This window comes from Vanacampus margaritifer, chromosome 19, assembly GCF_051991255.1.
Source record: "Vanacampus margaritifer isolate UIUO_Vmar chromosome 19, RoL_Vmar_1.0, whole genome shotgun sequence".
Lineage (NCBI taxonomy): Eukaryota > Metazoa > Chordata > Actinopteri > Syngnathiformes > Syngnathidae > Vanacampus > Vanacampus margaritifer.
In genome coordinates this window covers 16,930,329-16,952,898 of record NC_135450.1, presented here as the reverse complement: position 1 = coordinate 16,952,898, position 22,570 = coordinate 16,930,329, and the positions used below count along the sequence as shown (strand labels likewise).

General features: G+C 41.1%; 1 protein-coding gene across 4 annotated transcripts in view; it reads left to right on the top strand.

The window, feature by feature from the left end:
* The window catches only part of LOC144039526 (steroid hormone receptor ERR2-like), an 80,455-nt gene that overhangs the window by 40,443 nt on the left and 17,442 nt on the right, over positions 1–22,570 (top strand). For 2 of the 4 annotated variants that reach the window (XM_077552952.1, XM_077552951.1), the window contains 3 exons: positions 6,479–6,534; positions 15,194–15,277; positions 20,778–21,214. In XM_077552952.1, the coding sequence (XP_077409078.1) occupies positions 15,228–15,277; positions 20,778–21,214 (487 nt within the window). In that variant the 5' untranslated portion in view covers positions 6,479–6,534; positions 15,194–15,227. Of the gene's footprint in view, positions 1–6,478; positions 6,535–14,774; positions 15,278–20,777; positions 21,215–22,570 lie in introns of those variants that run through there. The other 2 variants (XM_077552953.1, XM_077552950.1) reach the window with 1 other exon arrangement.

Genomic DNA, 22,570 nt, shown 5'->3' with positions numbered 1-22,570 from the left:
AAATGTACAATAAAAAAAAAAAAAATTCTAGGTTTTCATACTCTTGTGAACAAAAGTGGGGAAAAAATGTAAACGAATAGAAATAGTTCAAATTATTTTTTTTAACAGAATAAAAACATTGAAAGTTAAATCCTCTTCAATCCTGCTTTTTAAGCCTACAGAAAGTGCCGGCTGTGTTAATTTGATAATGTCCGTCTTGAGGTCGGATGTTTGACCTTTTAAGGTCAGATGAGAACAAAATGCGTTTCCGATACCGTCCAATATTTTTGTCGGCCATTGCCGGCTTTCGTGGTCGCGCTTCTTCCCTCGCAGTCGCGTCTTGAACTCTTTATCGAAGTCGGCGTAAAAAAAAGAAAGAAAAAGCAGCCGCGATCAATGAACACGTCATTTAGCGACTCCGCGGGCAGCTAATCAATGGCGGCGAAAGCGTATGAAATCTACATTACAGGCGGCGAGCGGCGAGCGGCGAGCGGCGAGCGGCTCGCCGGACGCCGATAAATTCCCGCTGCCATTTATCGGCGTCACTATCGATTATTCAATCTATCGTCTTCCGGCGCAATCGTCGCTCTTCCCGCGCCTGCTTTTCACTCCGTCTTGTTCCCGCCGGCTGATTGATGATGTCGAGGGTCGCGCCGGCAGATGCTGCTTAAAAAAGTAGCGCACGCGCACTTGAATGTGTTTTGGTCCCTTATCACTTTTTAAAGGGAGGTTTTTTTTTTCTTCCGGGAAGCGGACGGACGGACGGACGGACGGACGGACGCACGCACGCACGCTGTGTTGGGATTTCCGTCTTTTGGTCTTTTTTGTTTCAACTCTTTGAGCTCATGCAAATGATAAAAACGTTTTGAATCCGAGCAGTCGTGATTAAAATTAATTTCCAGTGATTGCTCTTGTTTAAGTTTTTTTTTTTTTTTTTTTGGGAGAAGTGTGTGTGTGTGTGTGTGTGGGGGGGTTGGGTGTCCTTTGAGAGTGGCCACCCACCATGAAGGCGATTGTGTGCCATCAGAATAACAAATGAGTCCTCCTGGAGTCGCCCTGATGTATATTAATAACGCAACGCGCCACCTCGTACCCGGAATTCATCATTCGCTCAAAAGACGATTGAAAAGCGGCGGTCTTGTTTTTGCCGGTGCGCCGCGTCGCGCTCGTTTGTGGCCGGCCTCGTCCGCACGTCCGTCGCTCTCACGTGCCGACGCCACCGCCATTCGTGCTCGCCCGTTCGGAAGCGCCGCCAAATGGCACGTTTGCGACGTGACTCGGCCGCAACGCTCTCAACGCAGCGCAACTTTATTGATAAAGAGTCAGGCTGGGAAAAAAATAAAAATAAAAATCTGTAATAGTGAAAACGGTTCACGAAAAAAGAAAAAAAGTGAATATAAAAATATAACTCAAAAATTAAATATAACAAAATATATAAATGGAAATAAAAACAACAAAAAATATATATGCCCAAAAATAAATAAATACAAGTAAAAATGGATACAAAAATAAAAAAAACAAGATTCTAAAAATAAATAAATGTGGAAATACAAATACAGTATATACAAAAAAAAAGTGAAAATAAAAATGGATATAAAAATATAACTCAAATATTAAATATAACAAAATATATAAATGGAAATAAAAACAACAACAAAAATATATATGGCCACAAATAAATAAATACAAGTAAAAATAGATACAAAAATAAAAAAAACAAGATTCTAAAAATAAATTAATAAATAAATGTGGAAATACAAATATATACAAAGAAAAAAAGTGAACATAAAAATGGATATAAAAATATAACTCAAATATTAAATATAACAAAATATATAAATGGAAATAAAAACAACAACAAAAATATATATGCCCACAAATAAATAAATAAATACAAGTAAAAATGGATACAAAAATAAAAAAACAAGATTCCAAAAAATAAATATAAAAATGAATGTGGAAATACAAAAATAAACAAAATTGAATATCAATCAATAAATAAACACGCTCTGCACTCACATTTATTTATTTCAAGCTGCAGACGCTCTGTCAGGATGAAATGATATGCAAATGAGGGGGGCGGTCCTACGCGTGCTTTGGGTTGGACTCAAATGTTGCAAACTGCTTTTCAATGGTCCAGTGAGCGGCTCGGCGAACAAGGAAGTCTCGCCGGCTCGAAATTGGAGAGCTCCAGCAAGGTTTTATTTTGTTTTATTTTATTTTATTTTATTTTATTTTGTTTTATTGTATTTTATTTTATTTTATTTTATTTTATTTTTAATTTTGGCAGTTTTGTTCCTCCATCGTTCACGTCTTTTTCCGTTCCAGTCCAAAAGCATATTTTTGATTGAAACGTCAAGTAATGAAAGCAAAAACCACAGAAAGTTTCTCCCTTGTCTTACTCCGCAGTGTCCGTTTTGGCGCCGCGCTCCTCGCAGTTGGCATGCGGCAAACTCATGGCTAACGTTCCGGTTGTGCCAGACGCGGCGTGAAAAACGCACTTCCAAACTTTATCACCGAACACGATCCTGATTTTAGTTTCAAATGACTTTTTCTTTTTTTTTTTTTTTTTTCCTTCCTCCATCCATTGAAATGTTCCCAGGCAGCTTGGCTACGTTAGAGTGCAAAAGATTTGCATTTCATTTCCCGCCGCATATTTTTAATCATGTCCCGCCCGGCGCTCTTGTTCCAGAGGCTCGAGCGGGCGAGCGAGCGGCCGGCGTGTGCAGCTCGGCGGCAAAGTGATGACTGTCACTGACGGATCGTCCTCCGCCACGCCGGACGACTTTTTTTTTCTTTTTTATTCCTCGCCTGAGCGGGTGCGAGGGCTCGCCGGGCCCCACAAGACAAATAACACCTCAACGGGCCGGCGCCATCCGTCGGTCCATCCGGCGAAGAGGCGGCTTCCCTTCACTCGGCGGCCGCTGACTGTCATTGATGGCCGCTGTCACGGCGGCGCGCTGCTTAGTATGCCTGGCAGGAGGTCACGTGCTTTTTCACCTGTCGCTTCCCATGGATCACTTTGGAGGGACCGTTCATAAAGTTGTCTCTGCAACTGCACTTCATTTTGCCGCAGGCGACGCGTTCCACATCAGCAAGTCGGCCGTGTAGAGGGAAGCAGATAAAAAAAAAAATCGGAATTATGAAAAAAAAATGGCCGCGTACTAGACCCGCATTGGGTTATTAGGCTTTTAAAAGAAATAATTGAACCACAAAAACATGGTGCGATTGTCAAGGAAGTAGCGGATGACTACAAACAGTTGTGTGGTGATTTTGAGAGGCGGTTGGCAATAATTGATTCGCCAGCTGCATTTGCACATTTCGGTGGCAGTTTTACGGAATACTACTACTTTCCTATTTAGACATCTTGTGGCTTCTGCGGGTGATTAAGAAAGCGCACACAAAAAAACTCACATTTTTAGAAACCTGTTTTCAAACTTATTACTTAGCCTTTCAGTCTGCTAGCTTAATGCTAACAGTGCTATGTCCTCTGTGAAGAATTACAAAGTATAATATTCCGTTTTTGTTTTTCTGGGAAATACTAGAACAAACTATTAGCGTGTAAAGTAAAACTCGTTTTGTCAAGGCGCCGCCTTTTTACTACTTTCCTATTTAGACATGGTGGTTTCTACGGGTGGTTAAGAGAGCACACAAAAACCATAAGTCCATTTTTTAAAACCACTCTTTTCAAACTTATTGAATCTGGCACAGAGCTTAGCCTTTCAGTCTGTTAGCTTAATGCTAACACTAAGTAGCATCTATTTTGCAGTGCTATCACCGTCACAGTCATGTATTCTTTATCCTCTGTGACGAATAATATGACCTTTCCAGTTTTTCTGGGGATGCTGGAACAAACGATTTCCAGTAAAACTCGTTTCTCAAGGCGGCGCTCAATTTGGACTTTTTTTTTTTTTTTTTTTTTTTACTTCCCCCCGCTGGCAATTGAGTGACACGTCACTTGGAATTGAACTTAAATGAGCCGTTTTGCACGCGTTTCCCTCAACGAGCTAACGTTAGCGCTCCTTTTGAAACGGCAGATCTTTCAGTGAGCCGTAAACGGCGGCGCCATCACTCGGGAGGAAGTTGGTCGAACGCGGCGACGGATGGCGCGCGCTCCATCGACGCGCCATCCGTCGACTTCACAGCGACACTCTCGGGGAATCCGCAGGCCACGCTCGCCCCCCCTCCCCCCCTCCACCGCCCCCCGCCGCCGCCCTGGGCAATTATTCCCTTTTTGAAATTGCAAAGTGTGGCAGACGAGCGTTCGCCTGCGCTAAGTTCTCTTGAAAGCGGCCCAAACGCGCCGGCGCACCCCCTTCGGCGCATCCCCCCCCCCCCCCCTTCGGTGCAGTCAAACGATGTGAAAGCTTTGCTACCTTGCGCCGGCTCGCTGGCGTAGATGAGAAGGCGGCAAAAAAGTGCAAGCTGACAAAGAACATACCTTCAATTAGCCAAAGCATTAGCATTTTAGAGTTTGCCGCTTTTGGGCTCCCTTGGGCTCCCCCCACTGGTGGCCTTTTCATATTCAAATACGCAACTTTAAAGTAGGTCATATCTAATCCACACACACACACACACACACACACACACACACACACACAAAGCATTTTAGAAGGAGATGGCGCTCAAAGGTAGAGCGGGGCCCAAACGGCTTTAAAATAAAATCTCTGATTGTTTTCAGGAAAATTCTATTATCTTATTTTATCAATCATGTTATTCAAAATCAGTTTTTGTTTGTTCCCCTTCTGGGATTTTCTTTATTTCTCCTGAGACCAAACAAGCTTTGAGACCTTTTTTTTTTTTTACCTGCAAGATGCATTCACTTCTACAGGTTTTTTTTTTTTTTTTTTTTACAGCATATAAATGCTCCTCTGGGGGGGGGGGGGGGCACAGAAAACAGTGCTGTCTAAGTTAAAGCATTAACTAATTAATTAACTCATTTCCTCCCCAAAACGTCTAAATCCGTTTTATTTAAAATGTTTTAAGTGTCCCAAAGACGTATTTATATGTTTTTTTTAATGCTAGAGCATACAGAAGCCTCTCAGCTGCAAAGAACGGTTGAAGAAATTGTAGTTATGACACAAACGACCAGCAGGTGGCAGCAGAGCAAAATACATCTGCGAATAATGATGACATTTAGCTCTATTCTAATGCGAATTGCTGTCAAACGGAAACAGATAGAAATCTTTTTTTCTGATGAAAGAAGAGACTCTAATCTTTCTTTTGGTAGCTTCCATGTTTTTATAGCAATAGAACACAATATTTTTTGCCTTTTCAAGCTGCAAATTCCGTCCATGTTGAATTTGTGACCACTAAAGATGAAAATATTAATGTTGCTCGTAGACTGTAAAAAAAAAGTGTTATATAGCTTTAAAAAACAAAAACAAAAAAAAACTTTGTTTTTTTTCCAATATCCGCTGAAAGTAACTACTAAAAGAAACTTGTAATCTAAACGAGTTACTTTTAGACTCAAGTAATCAGTAATGTAACAAAGTCACTTTTTGAAGGTAACTCGTGCGCTCGTTGCGTGAGTTGATGGGAAGCGCGCTTTTGAAATGTCGAAATGATTCGCTATTGATTTGCTGCCGTCTTCGGCCTCAACGCGTGCGTGTAATTGCCTCTTTGCTAGCGCCGGAGCGGTCGCCGTAAACGCGTTTCCTACGTCGTCAGCACACGCTGCTGAGACGCTACTTTTTTTTTTTTTTTTTTCCTCTCTCTCTCTTTTGGTTCTTCCTTCTTCACATCTGGCGCGAAAAGTCCACTTGGACGCTCTCTGGGATGAGCCGAGGTGGGCGTGGGCGGGGGCGGGCCCAGGTGGGCGGGCCCAAGTGCAGGTCAAGTAAGAGCTCAGTGGCTTACAACTATTCACATGCACGAAGTAAGAAAAAAAATGCTGCATGTCGGAAAAGGAACGATGAGATTTTATAAAATGGCAAAAAAAAAAATTAAATCACTTTTTCAGGGGGTTGATTTGTATTGCCTTTTATTTATTTTAATATTTGTCACTTTTTTAAATCTGCAAAAAAATTTAATAAATAATTTTTTAACTTTTTGGTTTTTCTTTAAAAAAAAAAAAAATCTATTGATTTAGTATTTTTACACCATAGATCCAGAAAAGGTTTAGCAAATTTTAACTTTTTTTTTCTTGTTTTTTTTAAACAGTTTCTTTTCTTTTTGTGAGGATTTAGCAAATTTTCCTTTTTTTTTTAATCAATTCATTTAGTATTTTTTACACCATAGATACAGAAAAGGTTGAGCAAATTTGAGCTTTTTTTTTTGCTTTAAACGTTTTTTTTTTTCTTTTTGTGAGGATTTAGCCAATTTTATATGTTCCCTTTTTTGGGGGTTCCATTTTTGGAAGTTGCTAAAAAAAAATTTAAGCATTAGCGAGTTCCACTTCCCGCGGTTGCTCTCAACTCCGCCGGATGCTCGAGTTTCCGGTAAACAGAAGACGATGAATTCTCCTCATGAAATGTCTTTGTTTTTTTTGTTTTTTTAGGACAAAGAGTCTCGCGGGTCGGTCTGAAAAGATGAGGACAAAGTGTTGCCGTGCAGGTTTGTGAATAAACCTTTTTCTACTTTCCTTCTTCGGCGCTCTCAATCTCGCGCTCGTATTTCCTGCTCTTTTCCACCCGAATGAGCGTTTTTGTGTTTTCTAATATGACAAAAGCCTACGAAAGCGGCGAGTGTCGGAGCAGATCGCTTTTGGCCTGCTGTGTCATTGTGTGCTCAATTGCCAATCGTGTTTTCTTTGCTTTGCTAATTATTAATTAGCCCTCTCCATGCATATGTGTTTATTCCTAATTGCATTTGATGGATGACTGGCAGCTCTGACACCTCATTAGAGCAGATGAATGGAACGACACAATATTTACGTCTGGCGCAATGACCAGTTATCCCGCCATCTATCAGCGGGATGATCTCGCTGATTGAAAAGCGCTGGTCCGTGTAATCCTAATTATTTGGAATTAGAAGGGAATTTATAGCTTCTCGCGGCGTTTTCCGCCATGACGGCAAATTGGAAACATTAAATGCAGAACCAGGGAGAAAATGAGGGGGAGACGATGACGGAATTAATGCGGCTGAATGTCGGAGAAAAGGTGGGATGGGGGGGGGGGGGGGGCGGGGTGGCGTAATAAACAACCAGGTGGACCCGAATGAACGCCCGGACCACGGGAACACCACTTACGAATGCCGATCGGTATCAGTCGCCCTCTTGTGGCCACTTTATGATCAGGAAGTGAAACGAGAAGAACAGAAAATCGTCTTTCAATTCGATATTTCATTTTGTCGATCCAAAGTAGAGATGGACCGATGTGTTTTTTTTTCCAGGGCCGATACGGATGCCGATCATTAGCTGACAAGGAAGCCGATAACCGATATTTGAAGCCGATATTTATTTTCAGTAAAAAGGGAGAGGAAAGATATTGCCGTCGATTTTTTTTTAAATACAAATCTTGACTTTGTTGTTATGTCTTAAAGCATGTTTATTGAAAAAAAAATTGGACTTTTCAAAATGTAGATAAAAAAAAAAAAAGAAACTTAGAAAATACAATCTTAAATTGCTAACAAAATCTTAAGCTTATCAGTACGTCTAAATGGAAACTTAAAGTAGCTCTCTATAGTTTTCTACAGAAAATATTTTTTTCCAAAATTGAAAAAAAAAACTTAAATCTTAAACTAACAAAAACAAGTGTCAGCTTCATCTCTTATAAAGTTAACTGAAATTTAAAAAGAAAATCGTTCCCTGAGATTAAAATGGTTTTCGATTATCAACCGTCAGGTTTTTTTTCAAAGGCAGCTCCCGATATTCGTCAAAATGCCAAATATCGTTGCAGGTAATCAGCCGTCGGTCTATCCCGAATTCAAAGTACTAGTGGTATCGGTGCTTGGTATCAGTGGCTACCCAAGAGTTTACTGGTATCGGTCTAAAAAAAAAAAGTAGTATCGAGCATCCCCAGTGTTGATTTCCCTCCAGATATTTATTAGTATTTGGAATGCCCTCAGGATTTTCCCGATTGAACTTCCAAACATGCGCTGGCGAACATTCCCAACCTCATATTTTGTCCTTTTTTTTTATTGATGTATTTATTCTGATTGTTATTAAAAAATAAATAAAAAATAAAAGTTTGCTGAGCACCGAGAGAGCATTAGCGAGTGAACTTGATATAACCCGCCTCCAACTTCGGCAAAGCTTTTTTGCCCTCGTGGGACGAGCGCGCGCTAAAATCCAGCGCTTGAGCTCACAGAGAAGCAACAAGGCCCAGAAGAGTCGAGCTTTTACTATCAGACAATAGCGCAAAAGCCTCCAGGAACAGGAACAGCCTCCTTTCCCAGGTACTGAGAACTTCCCAAAGCTGCCGGGGTTTGTTTTTTTGTTTTTTTTTTTCTTTCTCCATCCAACTTTTTTAACAGCATTAGTCGACTCCCTCGCGGTCTTGAAAGTGTGGATTGAGTGAAGCTGTCGGAACGACGCTCAGTCGCTGACGTCAGCCGGCGCAAAATGTCTTTTACGGGAAATAAACATCCCGTCGCATCGTTACAGTGCAGAGATTCATTCATAAAAAATAAATAAATAAATAAAATAATACTCTTAGTCCTTTCCCCATTGAAACGAATCTATTCCAGCCTTTTTTCAATAAAAAATATATTTTTTTATTCATAGAGGAAAATAGCACGCTATAATATTCAACTTCTTAAAAACAATGATATCATTAAAGCAAATTGTAGCGGTTTTTGCTTTGATTTTCAATGGTCATTCTGCTGCCTCAGCCACTTGGGGGCAGTATAACGCAGACGTGCGCTGGATTAGACACGAAGACAGAGAAGTGAGCCAGTCATTCTTTGCAGGGGATAAAGAATACTGTATTTCATATCAAAAGTCTGCCGTCACGTTGAGCCCCCAGTTGCGCTTTTTCTGCCCGGAATGCGCGTCGATGACTGTTAGCGTTTGCTTCAAACGTTAGCTTAGCAAGCTACTTGCGCTACTTGCCTTGTGGCATTGGGGGGGGATTTCCTCATGGAAAAGTGAAATTTCTGACTCTAAACATCATGTGGAAATATTGAAAAGTGGCCTAGTGTATCTGCCGGGCCTAATTAAGTCCGGTTCGGCGGCGCTCCTCCGAGCGGTCGGCTGATGTCATCGGCGCCGTCGGCAGCCTTTTCATCACTTCAACTCGTCCTCGCTCTTTGGGCACGAGGCAGCGAGGGAGGAGCTTTAATCTCATTGAATGGAGCAAAAGGCAGACGTTTAGCTGCCACAACGCCTCGGAATACAAGATTAGGCCCGGGCCCGATATAGCCCCTCGCGCCGGCCGTTTATTTTTATCCTCCTGTTACGCCAGCGAGATGCTTAAAGGCTGCCAAAATTATCCCGCCCAAAAAACGCTGAGTGTGAAATATGAACGCTTCCCCGCCGCTTCCCGTAAGCAGACTGCGCGCATGACGGCGCAATGTGACTGCTGCGCTTGCGATACGCCAACAGGGGTCACCCCCGCAAAACCCCCCCTCCCAACACACACACACACCACGCTCAGGTTGGGTGGGAGGTTCGACCCGATGAAAGTCATCGCTGGATTCGGAGCTGCGTCCGAACAATGGAAGCCAATTTTGCTCGGAGCAAAACTAAAAAAAAAAAATGAGGGGTGTCATGCATTCATCTACGCGTTTTTATTTAAAAAAAAAAATTTTGGTGGGGGGAAAGTATTGGCCAGCTGTCATTTAATCATTAGACCGGGAAAGCAAACTAAAAAAATACATTAAAAAAATACTCCGGCCAGCAGATGGTAGTATTGTGTCTCACCGTGTATAACGTGGCTCATTGTTAAATCGACGACAAAAAGTGTCACAATAGAGAGTTTGTCAAATGTGAAATTGTCATTGGTCATTATTTGAATGTAATGTTTAATGTTCACTAAAGCAAAAAATATTCATTTAAAAAAGACACTATTGTGCATAGAATTGATCTTTTCACAGAAAGCTTGTTTTGTGTCTCCCCCCCCCCCTCAAAAAAAGGTGATTTGAGCTTGTTCCCCCCCCCCCCCCCAAATAAATAAATAAAAATAGATGATTCGAGTGAAACCAGCCCATGTTCTACTCCTGATTACTTTTTTTTTAGGTGGCTGGGACGGATTAGTTGTGTTTCCATTCATTTCAATGGGAATAGATGATTTGACAAGAGAACTATCCTTAAAATGCAACTGTTAGCTGCCTGCAATATCAAACCGTATTATTAAGACGTTGTTGAAACAACAAACTGAAAAATCGGCATCCAAATCCGATTTTCACACCAGCAAATCTTCATCTGTGAGGCATAATGTCAAAAAGAGTTAAAAAAACGAAATCTTTCCCGCTCGCCGTCGTGTTGTGCGAGTCCAGCGCTCCCAATCAAGACATCGCAGCGCCTGATTAACATCCCCACTTTTGTGTGTGTGTGTGTTTTTTTTTTAACAATGGGAGAATTGAAGCGGCGCGCAGCATGTCGGCTAATCGCGTTTGCTAACCCGGCGCACGGCCGCTCCTGTCGTGCGGCGTTGGGAACGGCGTGTGGCGCCGAAGAGGCGGGCCCGAGCGCCTCGTCAGAAAAAGCCAAACTGACGCAGCCAGCTGACGAATGCGAACCCCCCCCCCCCCAAAACAAACCCCCCCCGTGGATGTTCTCATTAGCACGCGCCGCACTTCTCCGGCACGACAGCCAAAAGACACACAACACCTACAACACGTTGTTGGCGCAAAATGAAGTCAAGACGTGAAATCAACGACAACATCGAACACCAAACAATCACTAGAAATATCAACTAAGCGCAGCAAGAGTCATGGAAGTGTTTTTTTATAAACATTTGCGCTCTCTTCAATGATTGTCTATTGCAAATATCGACACGTGTGCTGACCAGACAATTTTCCATTTGAACTCGACTTGCAACGATTGTCGGCGCCGCCGCGTTGCCGAAACGTGCGCCAAATAATCCTTGACGGACTTTTCCTGTGCCGGCTGCCTGTTAGCGAGGACCCGAATATTGATCAGCCCACTTTTTGCCGGCCTTGATTGGCCTCTGGCCGCCCTGCACATGTTTGCAACCCCATTTCTGACATGTGAAGGAAAGAAATATATTATGACCTCGTTGGGTCATCAATTGAGCAAACTGTTAAAAAAAAAAAGAAGAAGAAAGTCTTCGCATTTGTTTCTTTGACTTGGTTTCGCCAAAAGCGGCCGTTTCTGACCAAAAAGGAGAGAAAAGTGTTTTTTTTTGCGAAAAGAAATATGAACTTTGACGCTAACAGGGATGACACTTTTACTGATTATTTTTATTTCATTTTGAGAGCCGAGACACATTTCGAAACATATGCAACCAATTGGCAAAAATCATTCACATTCTACACACAGAATATATAATATAATATAATATATACCAAAAGAAAAGATTAAAGTCTCTTCTTTCATCAGGAAAAAAAAGTATATTTCTATCTGTTTCCATTTTGCCGCAATTAGCATTAGAATAGAGCTAAGTGTCATCATTGTTCACAAATAATGGCCTCTTTTGCTCTGCTGCCACCTGCTGGTCGTTTGTGTAATAACTACCATTTTTTTTCAACCACTTATTTTAAAAAAACGTATAAATATGTCTTTGGGACACTTTAAAATAGAACGTATTTATATGTTTTTGGGAGCAAAGGAGATGCACAAACATACCTTTTGCCTCCCAACAGCAAATCTCCGTAGCAAACTTTTCGCCGTACTTGAGCTATAAGCTAACTTTTGTACAAACCGCACTCATAACAAAACCGGAAGTAACAATTTACAATGCAAATTTCAAAACAGAATTTTTTTTTTTTTTTACATGATTTATTTACAATCATTTTTTGGGGTTGCTTTTGTGACATATCAAACTATGAAACATTTATAATTCACTCTAAAAACATTTGGGTCAAAACCCAAAAATGGAGCGATCCACTTCATGGGTTGATTGGACCCAACTTTCCGGGTCGTTTTATACAAAATGACCCCATTTTTTTGACCCAAGGCATCTGACGAATAACTGACGAAAAAAAAACAATTTCTTGACTCAAGGTAGAGGATCGGTCCATTTTTGACCCATAGTTGGGTTATTTTGGAGCCAGCTGTTTTTAGAGCGTTCCAATGTGGCAGCCATATTTCTTTCCGTTCTCACGAAGATCTCGATCTTCGGCAGAGATCGCGATCTCGGCCGATCCCTCGCAAAACTCACTCACCGACAAAATGCTGAATTTAGCGGCGACTAATTTGGGAATGAGACGAGTTGTCCTTCAAATCAGCCGCGATGTAAAAAAAAAAACCTTTTCATTGAACGCGAATTGCGGCAAGCGATTGAAGCGCTGAACATGTTTGTGGTTTTGTGCGCGGCGTTTTTGGTGAGCTGCTTAGCTCGGAGCTGGAAATCTGTTTTGCTTCAACACAGACGTAATGATTGGATTAGCCGCTTTAGCGTTAGCGCTAGCGTGATAGCCGGATTAGCGCCGCTGGCCTCCATAGATTTCCTGTCAGATGCCGCCGAGCAAAAACTGGAAGCGGGAGAATTCCTCCCACAATTTTCAAAATGGAATCCAAACAATTCCTTCAAATGAGCCCACCGAGCGTCGTCCTCTTGAAAATCTTTTCAAATGGACAAATTTCAATCCTATTTGTCATCTGTTCTTTTTTCTTTTTTCTTTTTTCTGCGCGTCTCATTAGAAAAATCAACATCTCCCCTCTATTGATTATGTCTGGATGTCTTAATCAGATCAGCAGAATCTCCCTCCACCAGAAAGTACATTCATGCCAAAATATTGATCAGGAATTTAATTGAATGCAGCGCTCCGTTTATTAATCAGCCCCCCCATTTTTTTTCTTTCTTTTGGCCTCCAGTGACTCTGATCTAAAGTGACAGCAAAAGAAAATGTATAATTCTAGTTATTTAAAAAAAAAAAAGGAGGGATGTGGGGGGGGGGGGGGGGGCTTGTCTCTGTCCTCGAGGCTTCTGGTCTGTGATCGGTAACGAGCGCGTGATGGCTTTCGTATTGATCCCGAATGAAGTGGCTTTGAAGAGGGGGGGGGGGCTTGCAAGATACTATCAAATATTATTCCTGTCGAGAGTTTTCATGTTCTCTCCCCTTTTGGGACTTTGAGACGAGACATTTGCATTATGTGACAGCATTTTTGTGCTTAAAAATCTTGTTTACAATTAATTTCATGATATTTCTGTAAAGTTAGAATTTTTTTAAATTTTTTTTTCAAATTATAGTTTTTTATATCCGTTTTATTTGCACTTCATTCATTTATTTATTATACCATTTATTTATTTAGAATTTTGGCAGTTTTGGTCCTCCATTGAAATTAAAAGTGACTTTTTGAGGCCACTGTACTTAAAACAAAATTTATGGGAAACAAAGCAATACAGTCAACTTACACTTTATTATTTGCGCTTTTATTGTGCCCGTTAGCTAATCTTTTAAGTGTTTTTTTTTTTAAAAAAGTCCTAGCTTTTTTTCCTGCTCTGTACAGAACAGAAGGGGCCACATAAGGTGTAGTACCACCTTCTGCCACAACATGCTAGGCAGCACTGAGCGCTTCTGAAGGATTTACTGAAAAAATGTCAGAAAACAGGATCATTCCAGAGGTGTGATCTTAATTTCCAACATGCTGTATCTTTTATTTTATTTTTGGGGGGTGGGGGGGGGGTGCGGTCGTGGGGCATCGAGTGCTTTCTAAATCCCCCCCTGCTTTTCCGACTTAGCGGTGCGATTGGTGGGACGGTGTGGGAAGCAGCTGCCGTTGCTTCAAACGAAAATCCGGATGCGATGAAAGCGCAACGGGAACACTTCAGCCGCCGGCCGTTAAGCTAACCCTGAGCCCGTATAACGCCGTAAACAGTCCGCTTTCCGTCGGACGTGCCTCTCGTTGGCCAACTGGCGTAAACACCTCGCGTCACCCTCCAACAACAACAACTCCCGCCTTCCCACACGCAGTCTGTCGGTCTTACTCAACTTCTGTTCCACTCCGGTCAGGTAGGGGGCGATACAGTGGCCAATTGCCACACCTAATGACATCATTAAATGGAATGTAAAGATCATCTCATGATACTGTACATTGTGCTGCTCCTTCCGGTGTTCACACCTCGGCCACCTGGGGGCAGTATAATCCAAACATACGGACATATTAATAATAATAATAATAATAATACTTTTATTTTTTTATAGTGCTTTTCAGGGTACTCAAAGACGCTTCACAGAAAGTCCCCAAAAAATCAGTACAAAAACACTTAAAAAAAAAAAAGAAAAAAGCCCAAAACATAAAATCATTACAATAATAAAATCAGTGCAAAACTTAACATTCATAATACTAATGTAAATAATGTAAGTTAGTAAGATGCAAAAATATTAGTCGTTCTTTGCAGAGGATAAAGAGTTTATGAGTGCATCTGTTCTATGTGCTGACTGTGTTCATATAATCTTTGATTGAAGGTCATCGCATTACGACGCTGCGCTCTTTCAGTTAGCATGTCTGTAGCATGTAGCATTTTTTTTGTTAGCATTTAGCTTAGCAGACTTTCCTAAGGCAGCTCGTGGTTGTTTTAAATGCACGACATATAATGACTTTTTTAGGTTGAGTTTGACTGGGAATGTCAATAAACAGCTTTTTTTTTTTATCAAGAATTGTTCCTTATTATCATCCAAAATGCTGCTTGTTGGTAGTTGAGCTGAGTATTCTTTTTTTTTTTTTTTCAATTAGCTATCCAAGTGTCTCTCTCCTGTGGAATGAGTGGCCGCCTTCCCCCTCCTCACTCCTTTGTGATTGGCCGTCGTGAGGACCGCCCCCTTTGGCGTGCGCCAATAGCATCAGCGCCCTCCGTTTGCAAGCCCGCCCCTCCGCACTTAAAGCGCCTCCGCGGCTTCAATGGAGACGTCCTCTCTCTCGCACGCTCTCTCGCACGCTCTCTCGCTCGCTCTCTCGCTGTCCCTGCAGCCGCATCGCGCCGTCCGCCCGCCTCTTCATCCCTCGCTCGCTCCTCGCGCTCGTCTTCTTCTTCTTCATCCCGCCGAGTAGCCTTGGAGGAGTTTGACCGGGGGGGGGGGGACAGGGACGGGAGGGAGAAAAAGGGACAACCCCCGGCAACCTCCTGACATCATGCGGACGCTCGGGGACTGATCTCCACCTTCCGCCGTCTTCTTTTCCAAGCAGTTTTTTTTTGTTTTTGTTTAGTTTTCGCACCACCAGGAATGCTTCACGCCGACTGATGGATGTTTCCGAGCTGTGCATCCCCGACGCGCTTTGCTACCACAACCAGTAAGTGCATCTTTGACTCTTGCTCTTTTTTTTTTTCCAGTCGTTAAGTTCAAGCCGGAACTCTTGCAAAGTAAACAAGCTGAGATGTGGAAAAGATCAATTGATTGCTGGGATTGGCATGAGGATCCACAAAAGTAGATTATCGGGTCCTGCTTTTTTAATTTTTTTTTATTTTATTACAAACAATAATGTTCTTGGCCTGTTTTTAACGAGCCAAAAGTGTCAAAACAATGAAAAACAATTGTTAATAATCGTTAATGATGATCTAATATAGGCCTATATTCATCTTTTTATTTATTTATTTATTAAATAGTTTGCATGAGTGTGTAGTGCTGCAGTGTTTTTTTTTTTATTTTTTAAAGTTGTTCATAAAAAGTTACACATATTGAAATTGTCATTGAATACCCACAAAGAACTTTTTTTTTTTTTAACTTAAAAATGAGTCAATTTGACTTAATATACCGTAATAAGATGGTTAATCATGTTTGCAAATAATTTAGGGAGGAATCAAAACGATCAGGACTTGCCAAAAGCAACTTGATGCTGATTTTGTGTTAGCAGAAGTGCAAAAAGAAGCGCCGGATTTTGCAAACGACTCCAAACGTGAGCTTCCGTTCGGGTCCGAGGCTGGCGTTTGCTTTGGCCGCACGCAACGAGGGTCTTTGGGCTCAAAGTGCGTCTGCAAGACCCTCCGGTGGGATCCGCTTAATGCTAAGCTCAAGATGGGATTGGAGACTTTTAACTCGCTTGACACTTTGCGCAACTCGCTCATTGAGAAGATGGAAAAAAAAAACAACAACAACGACGACGCAAAATGTCAACAATTTCATTTCCAATCGCTCAACAATTAAGTCTTAAGTCCAAATCGTTGAATTTCTCCTGATTGGCTTTCAACTCAACTTTATTTTTGTAAACATTTGTTTTCACGTCAAACAAAAATAGGCCATCGATGCTCACTTCACACGCTTCATTACTTCTCAAACGTTCATTATTATTATTATTATGATGATATTCAAGAGTTTCACATCATCATAAAAGATCATTAAAAGTGGACAAACTGCATGACGAGTTGAGAAGAATTTGCCTTCATTTACAGCAGACGTCTTTCTGAAGCGCGTCAAATTGAGCCAAAATATACCGCAAGTTAGTGAAAAAGTATCCAAGTAAACTGCTGTGACTTCATTACAAAACTTTCAAGACTGAAAGTTGCAAACGGTCCGTCCGGACGTCTTTTTCACGACCAACACAAAAACAGCAATTTATATATAATGTATATAATTGATAAGAGTGTCGTTGGCAAGTTACTGTCAGTTAAGCCCAAATCGAATGTTCTCGAGTTTTCCTGTAATCAAAAGAATTGATGTGGTTCGAGTTCATTTCTATGATGTAAAAAAAAATCAAATAAAATCAACACATGCTAATTTCATATTGGAAAAAAAGATAAATATTTACACAAAAGACTTTTAAACGACAAAGATGTTTTAAATTATTTTGTTATTTTTTACACACAATATGACCACAAAACATTTTTTCCCATCTCATTGTAATTCTGCTTTAAATTGTACATAATTGTGTGATGTGAAATGTAGAGCTTTTTTTTATTATTATTTTTTACAGTTTATTTTTTATCATTTTTACTATACATATTTATTATTCATTTTTTATTATTTATTTATTTATACACAACATGTAGAAACAAAGTCAAAATGTCGTTTTCAATCCGTTTCAGCCAAAATGTGCAATCGTCCGTTTCATCTCGGTTCCCATTGGGACCCTCGCCACGAGCGCTAGCAAACACACACACACACACACACACACACAACGCATATGATAGCACACTGAGCTGGTTTCTAATTTTAGTGGCGTTTGTAGCTTAGCATTATCTCCCCGTGTTGCGTATTGCTGCGCACACACAAACGTAAGGAAAGAAAAACAACAACCTCCAAATTAGGTTTCCTATTTAGCTTTGCCTGAATTGTCTTTGAAAATTTGTCCTCATCAAATAATGTCTTTGTGTGATTTGATCAGTTCACCGTGTAAAGCATGGAGCTAGTTCTGGTTTGTGCAATGACTCTTTTAAATAAAGAAATAAAATAATATAATACAAAATTATATATATATATATACACACACATCCAACCGTTCCCAATTTTTCCGTATTTTTTAACGTGAAGTTTTTGCCAATTTTTGCGTCCAAAACACGCCATGTGAGTGAGATCTAGAATTCCACCAACAAATAATCAAACTTTATTGATCGATCTCATAACACAAATTGTCGTTCAATACAATCAGAGAAATTGCAATTTCTACAGTGATAAGCGTCAGATTTGAGTTTTATAAATCATAAAATGAATATATCAATAAATACGTGAAGCAAAAAAATGTAGAGAAAAAGTAAGGTTATTTTTAAAGATTTTATTTGGTCATCATTTCCTCGCTTTTCACGCGGACGCCTCCAATGCATCGAAATAACATCATTCGAAAAAAGAAAAAGCCTAAAGAATGTTTCCGATCTCATCTCTGCTCATCTGTCGGCGTCTCCGTCACCGCACGCCCCCGACCTTTGACCTTCAACGCGACGCCTCCCTCCGATGAGTTTGCTGAATTGATCGTCGCCGTCATGTTGAATCGGGCGCTCTTCCTCTTCTCGACTTCATTCGCCGACGCCGTTTGCGTGTTGCGTCGACGCCGCTAATCGTGTTAGCTTCGCGCAAACTTGTCTCGTTTGCGCGCATTTGTCGAGAGAGTCGAAGGCACTCGCTACTCGAGTAGAAGTACAAATATCAGTTGTTTTTTTTAATAATGTGATGCAACGATAAAAAGCAACTCTTCCGTCTTTCTTTCATAATGAGAAGAAGAAGAAAACGAACGCTACGTCAACTTGGCGTTTCTTAAGCTAGCATGACGCGGCCAAAGCGATGCGTTATCGTAGCGTCATTCATTTTGTACAACAAATGTTTTAACCGACACATTTTTGAGGGGCAAAATGAGGGGTTTCTAAACTGGCAAAATCAACATTGGAATCGTATTTGTTAGGCTCGTAAATTGAAAACTTTTTTTATTGTCATATTTGTAAACAACAAGCGTTTTTTTGAAGTATTTACCAGAAAACGCAAAGAACATTTTTCCTTATTTCATTATCCGTGTAAAATGACAAGCTCTTTTATCGGAATATTTCAACATTATTCTTGGAGGACGACAGTTTGTTTTCTTGTGATATTTCAAAGTTATTGTCCGAAAATAATTTTTTTCTGTTACTCAGACAAGAGTTTCAGCAACCTTTTTTTATTTTTTTATTTTTTTATCGTTACTTTTGTAAATTGATTAGAAAGCCAACGCATCCGTCACAAATCGCTTTTGTAGCGGATAGCATCAAACAATTCTCTTAAAATATATTTTTTTAATTAATAAAACCAGTACTTTAAAAGTGGACTTAAGCACAACGACAACGTATTTGTACTTTGTCTATGAAATTATTGTGAGTTGAAAAATTTCTTTCCAAAATGAATAATAAAAAAATAATAAATAAAAATAAAACGACTTCGGAAAAAAATTTAAAACGTTCCAATCTGAGGAATATATCGCATGAAAAGTTTTGTCAGGCCGACGCGACGCCGTCGGCGGGCTGCGAAGACGGAGCAGACGTTTGAAGGTTAGACTTCCGGCCGCTAATTGAAATGCAAAATAAGCGGCGAGCCGATCGATGGCCATCTCTGTTTATTTATGAAATCAATATGCTAACTGTCCCTCAAGCTTTCGCTGCGCTTCCCAATGACGGCTTAAGTCGCCGCCGCCGCCGCCGCCGCCGGCTTCTTCTCCATTGTTGGGGGTTGACTTTGCGGCGAGAGCAATTTGCCGGCGCCGACGTCGATGTCGGCCGGCAGGTGAGCAGACATCGAGACGTCGTCCGTGGGGGAAATCTCTCGTGACATTGAACGGGCCGTGTCGGGTTTTGTGCGCGCGCGGGTGACAAGAAATGTTTTCTTACTCTTTGTCAGCATGATTATGCAAATGAGGCCTCTTAAAGGTGCGTATTTGCTTGACTGTAAAAACGATATTAATATTTGAGCATTATTCTCGTGAAATTACTTTTTTTTCACCTAATAATTTTTCAACATATTCTCTTTTGTTTTACAGCCTTTTTTTTTTATTGCTTTCCAACAACGAGTTAAAAGCTTAATATTGAGAGGAAATAAAACTGATGCGTGAACTGTGAAGGCAGCGAGAAAACGGACCCCGCCATCGACCAATCGAACGTCACTTCCTGCCACTGTTTTATTAACCACAGCATGAAACACACGCACACACACACGGCATCATATGGCCGTGTGTGTTAACAGTCCCGGCACAATTAAAAATGCGTAAGCAGATCTGACACTAACCCCCCCCCCACACACACACACACACACACAAAACAGGAAGTGAAACCGTGGATCAATTGATGTGATCAAGCACAAAGCAGAAGGCTAGTGAGAATTAAGGACACACTAAAAAAAAGAAAAAAAATTTAATGGGAGAAATAAAAGTCCCTAAAAACGTTCTAATGTTAATAATCTTATTTAATAATAGGATGGACATGGACATGCTTTTATTTTGAAGTTGTTCCCGGCGGCAGACTTGAGCCGTTTTCCCGACTCACTGTCGTCGGGAAGTTTTCACAAACCGTTGCCACCGAAGTCGTCCTAATTAAGGATGGCAAAAACCAAAAAAGTCCTCATTATGCTGACATTGTATTCGACTGTGGCGGCTCCAGCGTTAGCGGCTAGCAGCTAGCGGCTAAGCAAGTGCCCCATGTAAGCTAATATCGGATGACTTTTTAAAGGCCGTTTAAATGACAAAAATGACTCTCTGGACACTTTTGCTGAGATTCTGAAACCGTTGCCGGCTTGACTCAAATGTGCCGTTTAAGTCGGACAAAATTTAAAATTTGTCATCGTAATTAATCGCATGACTTCAATAGTTAACTCACGATTCATCGCAAATTTACTACTGTTAAAATATAGATGCATCTTTTAGTTATTTCATAATAATTCATCAAATTGAGTTGTTGTACTGTACTATAAAAAACAATATTGGTTTGTCTTGAGGTCATTTTCCTGCCACTAGATGGCATAATTGCATTTGTAAGACGTTGGCGACAGCTCAGTGCATTTTTCTTTTCATATTAAGGCTTAGTTAATCATTACTTAATTAAATTAATAAATGATTTACATTCATTTAATTATTATTATTTTATTGTTTATTCATTATTATTTTCATTTTTATTAATTATTGACATTAATCATTACCCCCCAAAATGAATGGCGTTAAAGGAACTTTAAATTAACTCAAAATGAACGCACTAATTTTGACACCACACATTTTTCTCTATTGATTTTTTGATAGACCACAAAAATATTCGAAAGCTAATTGAAATGACAGGAAGCGTTTTTCCAAACGGACCTTCCATATTTGTATTTGTTGTGAGTCATTGGATGCTGATTTTGTCTTTTGCGCGCAGGCTGCTGGTTCGAATGCCCTCCGAGGAGCGCCACCTGTCGTCCAGCTGCGGCTCTTACGTGAAGACGGAGCCGTCCAGCCCGTCGTCGTCCCTGGTGGACACGGGCAGCCGCCACAGCCCCAGCGGCAACTCGGACGCCAGCGGCGGCTACGTCCACGTGGGCGGCGGGGCGCGTTCCCACGCCCTGGACTCGCCGCCCATGTTCAAGCCGGGCATGCACGGCATGGGAGGGGCAGGGGCGGGAGGCGGGGCCTGTCTGCGGCGCTACGACGACTGCTCCGGCGGCCTGGCGGACGAGTCGGCCATCAAGTGCGAGTACATGCTCAACGCCATCCCCAAGAGGTTGTGCCTGGTGTGCGGCGACGTGGCCTCGGGTTACCACTACGGCGTCGCCTCCTGCGAGGCCTGCAAGGCTTTCTTCAAAAGGACCATACAAGGTAGTGCCGGACTCCGCCCACATTCACGTCACATGAGCGGTACCACTCGATTCTGGAACAATTACGTTTTTGCGAGTAAGATAAAAAAAAAAAAAGATCTTCATTTTTTTTTCTGCTTTAGTATTTTCATAAAATTACAACTTCTTGCAATATTAAGAACTTTATTGATCTAGTAGTAAAACTTTTTTTTCTCACAATGTTGCAATTTTATTCTTTTTTTCCCCTCACATTACTAAAGGTGTTTTCTGTATTACATTTTTTTTCTCATAACATTAGAAAGTGAATGTGAACCCTTTTCAGTGATATTAATATTTTCTCCTTTTTTCTTGTAATATCAATTTTTAGTGAAATATTACATCTTTCTTCTCATTAAAAGTTTTTTTTAATGTTCAATCTGTTTTCATGAAATTATAACATTTCTTCTAAAATATTTTTACATGTAAAATTGAATTTTTATTGTAATACTACAATTGTATTTTCATTAAAGTCAAACCTTTTTCTTCCAATATATATTTAATTTTATTTTTACTTTCTTCAATCTTGAGGCGACGTAATACTATACTGCTTTCGGAGTTTAACAACATTTGTCTTACAGCTAATCGGGTCGTTCGCAAGCTGTTTTCAAATAAAAACAACCAATAGTATCAATTTGTGAAAAAATAGGAAATTGACCATATTTGGACGTATGACATGTTGGAAAACAGATTGGCTTATTTCAAGGCGGCAAACTGTGACTTTGTGTCGCCCTGCACACCTTCATCTTCCTCTTCGTCTTCGTCGTTCTCATCGTCGCCTTTGAGGAAGGACGCCCCCGAAATGGACTCAATGTGTCCGCCATTCGTCCCCAGCTGTGGGACACTCAGTCAATAACAATCAGTGTTGGGTGACTGTAATTAAGAAGCCGGCGTTTCAACGTGTAAGGTGGTGGTGGGGGGGGGGGGTCTCTGTGGGAAGGGGTCCAATTAGGACCACTGGTGTTGTCAGAAGTGGGGGCTGAGGTGTCCTCTAAATAAAGAAAGGGGACGCTGGTCACTCACTGAAAGGAGACGGCGCTTTAATGGAATGGTAATCAGGGATGGGGGAGGGGGGGTGTTGGGGGGGGCAAGGAGAGGTCTGGCCTGAGTGGGGACGAGCGCGTGGATAATAGCATGGCATAATAATATATCAACATTTAAAGGGAAAAATAAGCCAGTGCTTGAAATGTCCTCTGAGGAAATAAAAATGGACGCCAGAGATGATTAACTAAGAGGCTGCGAGCACAAAACGCTGCTGCTTTTAAAAGCGCACGCACGCACGCACGCACGCACGCGTGCACGCACGCACGCACGCACGCCCTCAGTGGAAAATGTTTTCTTT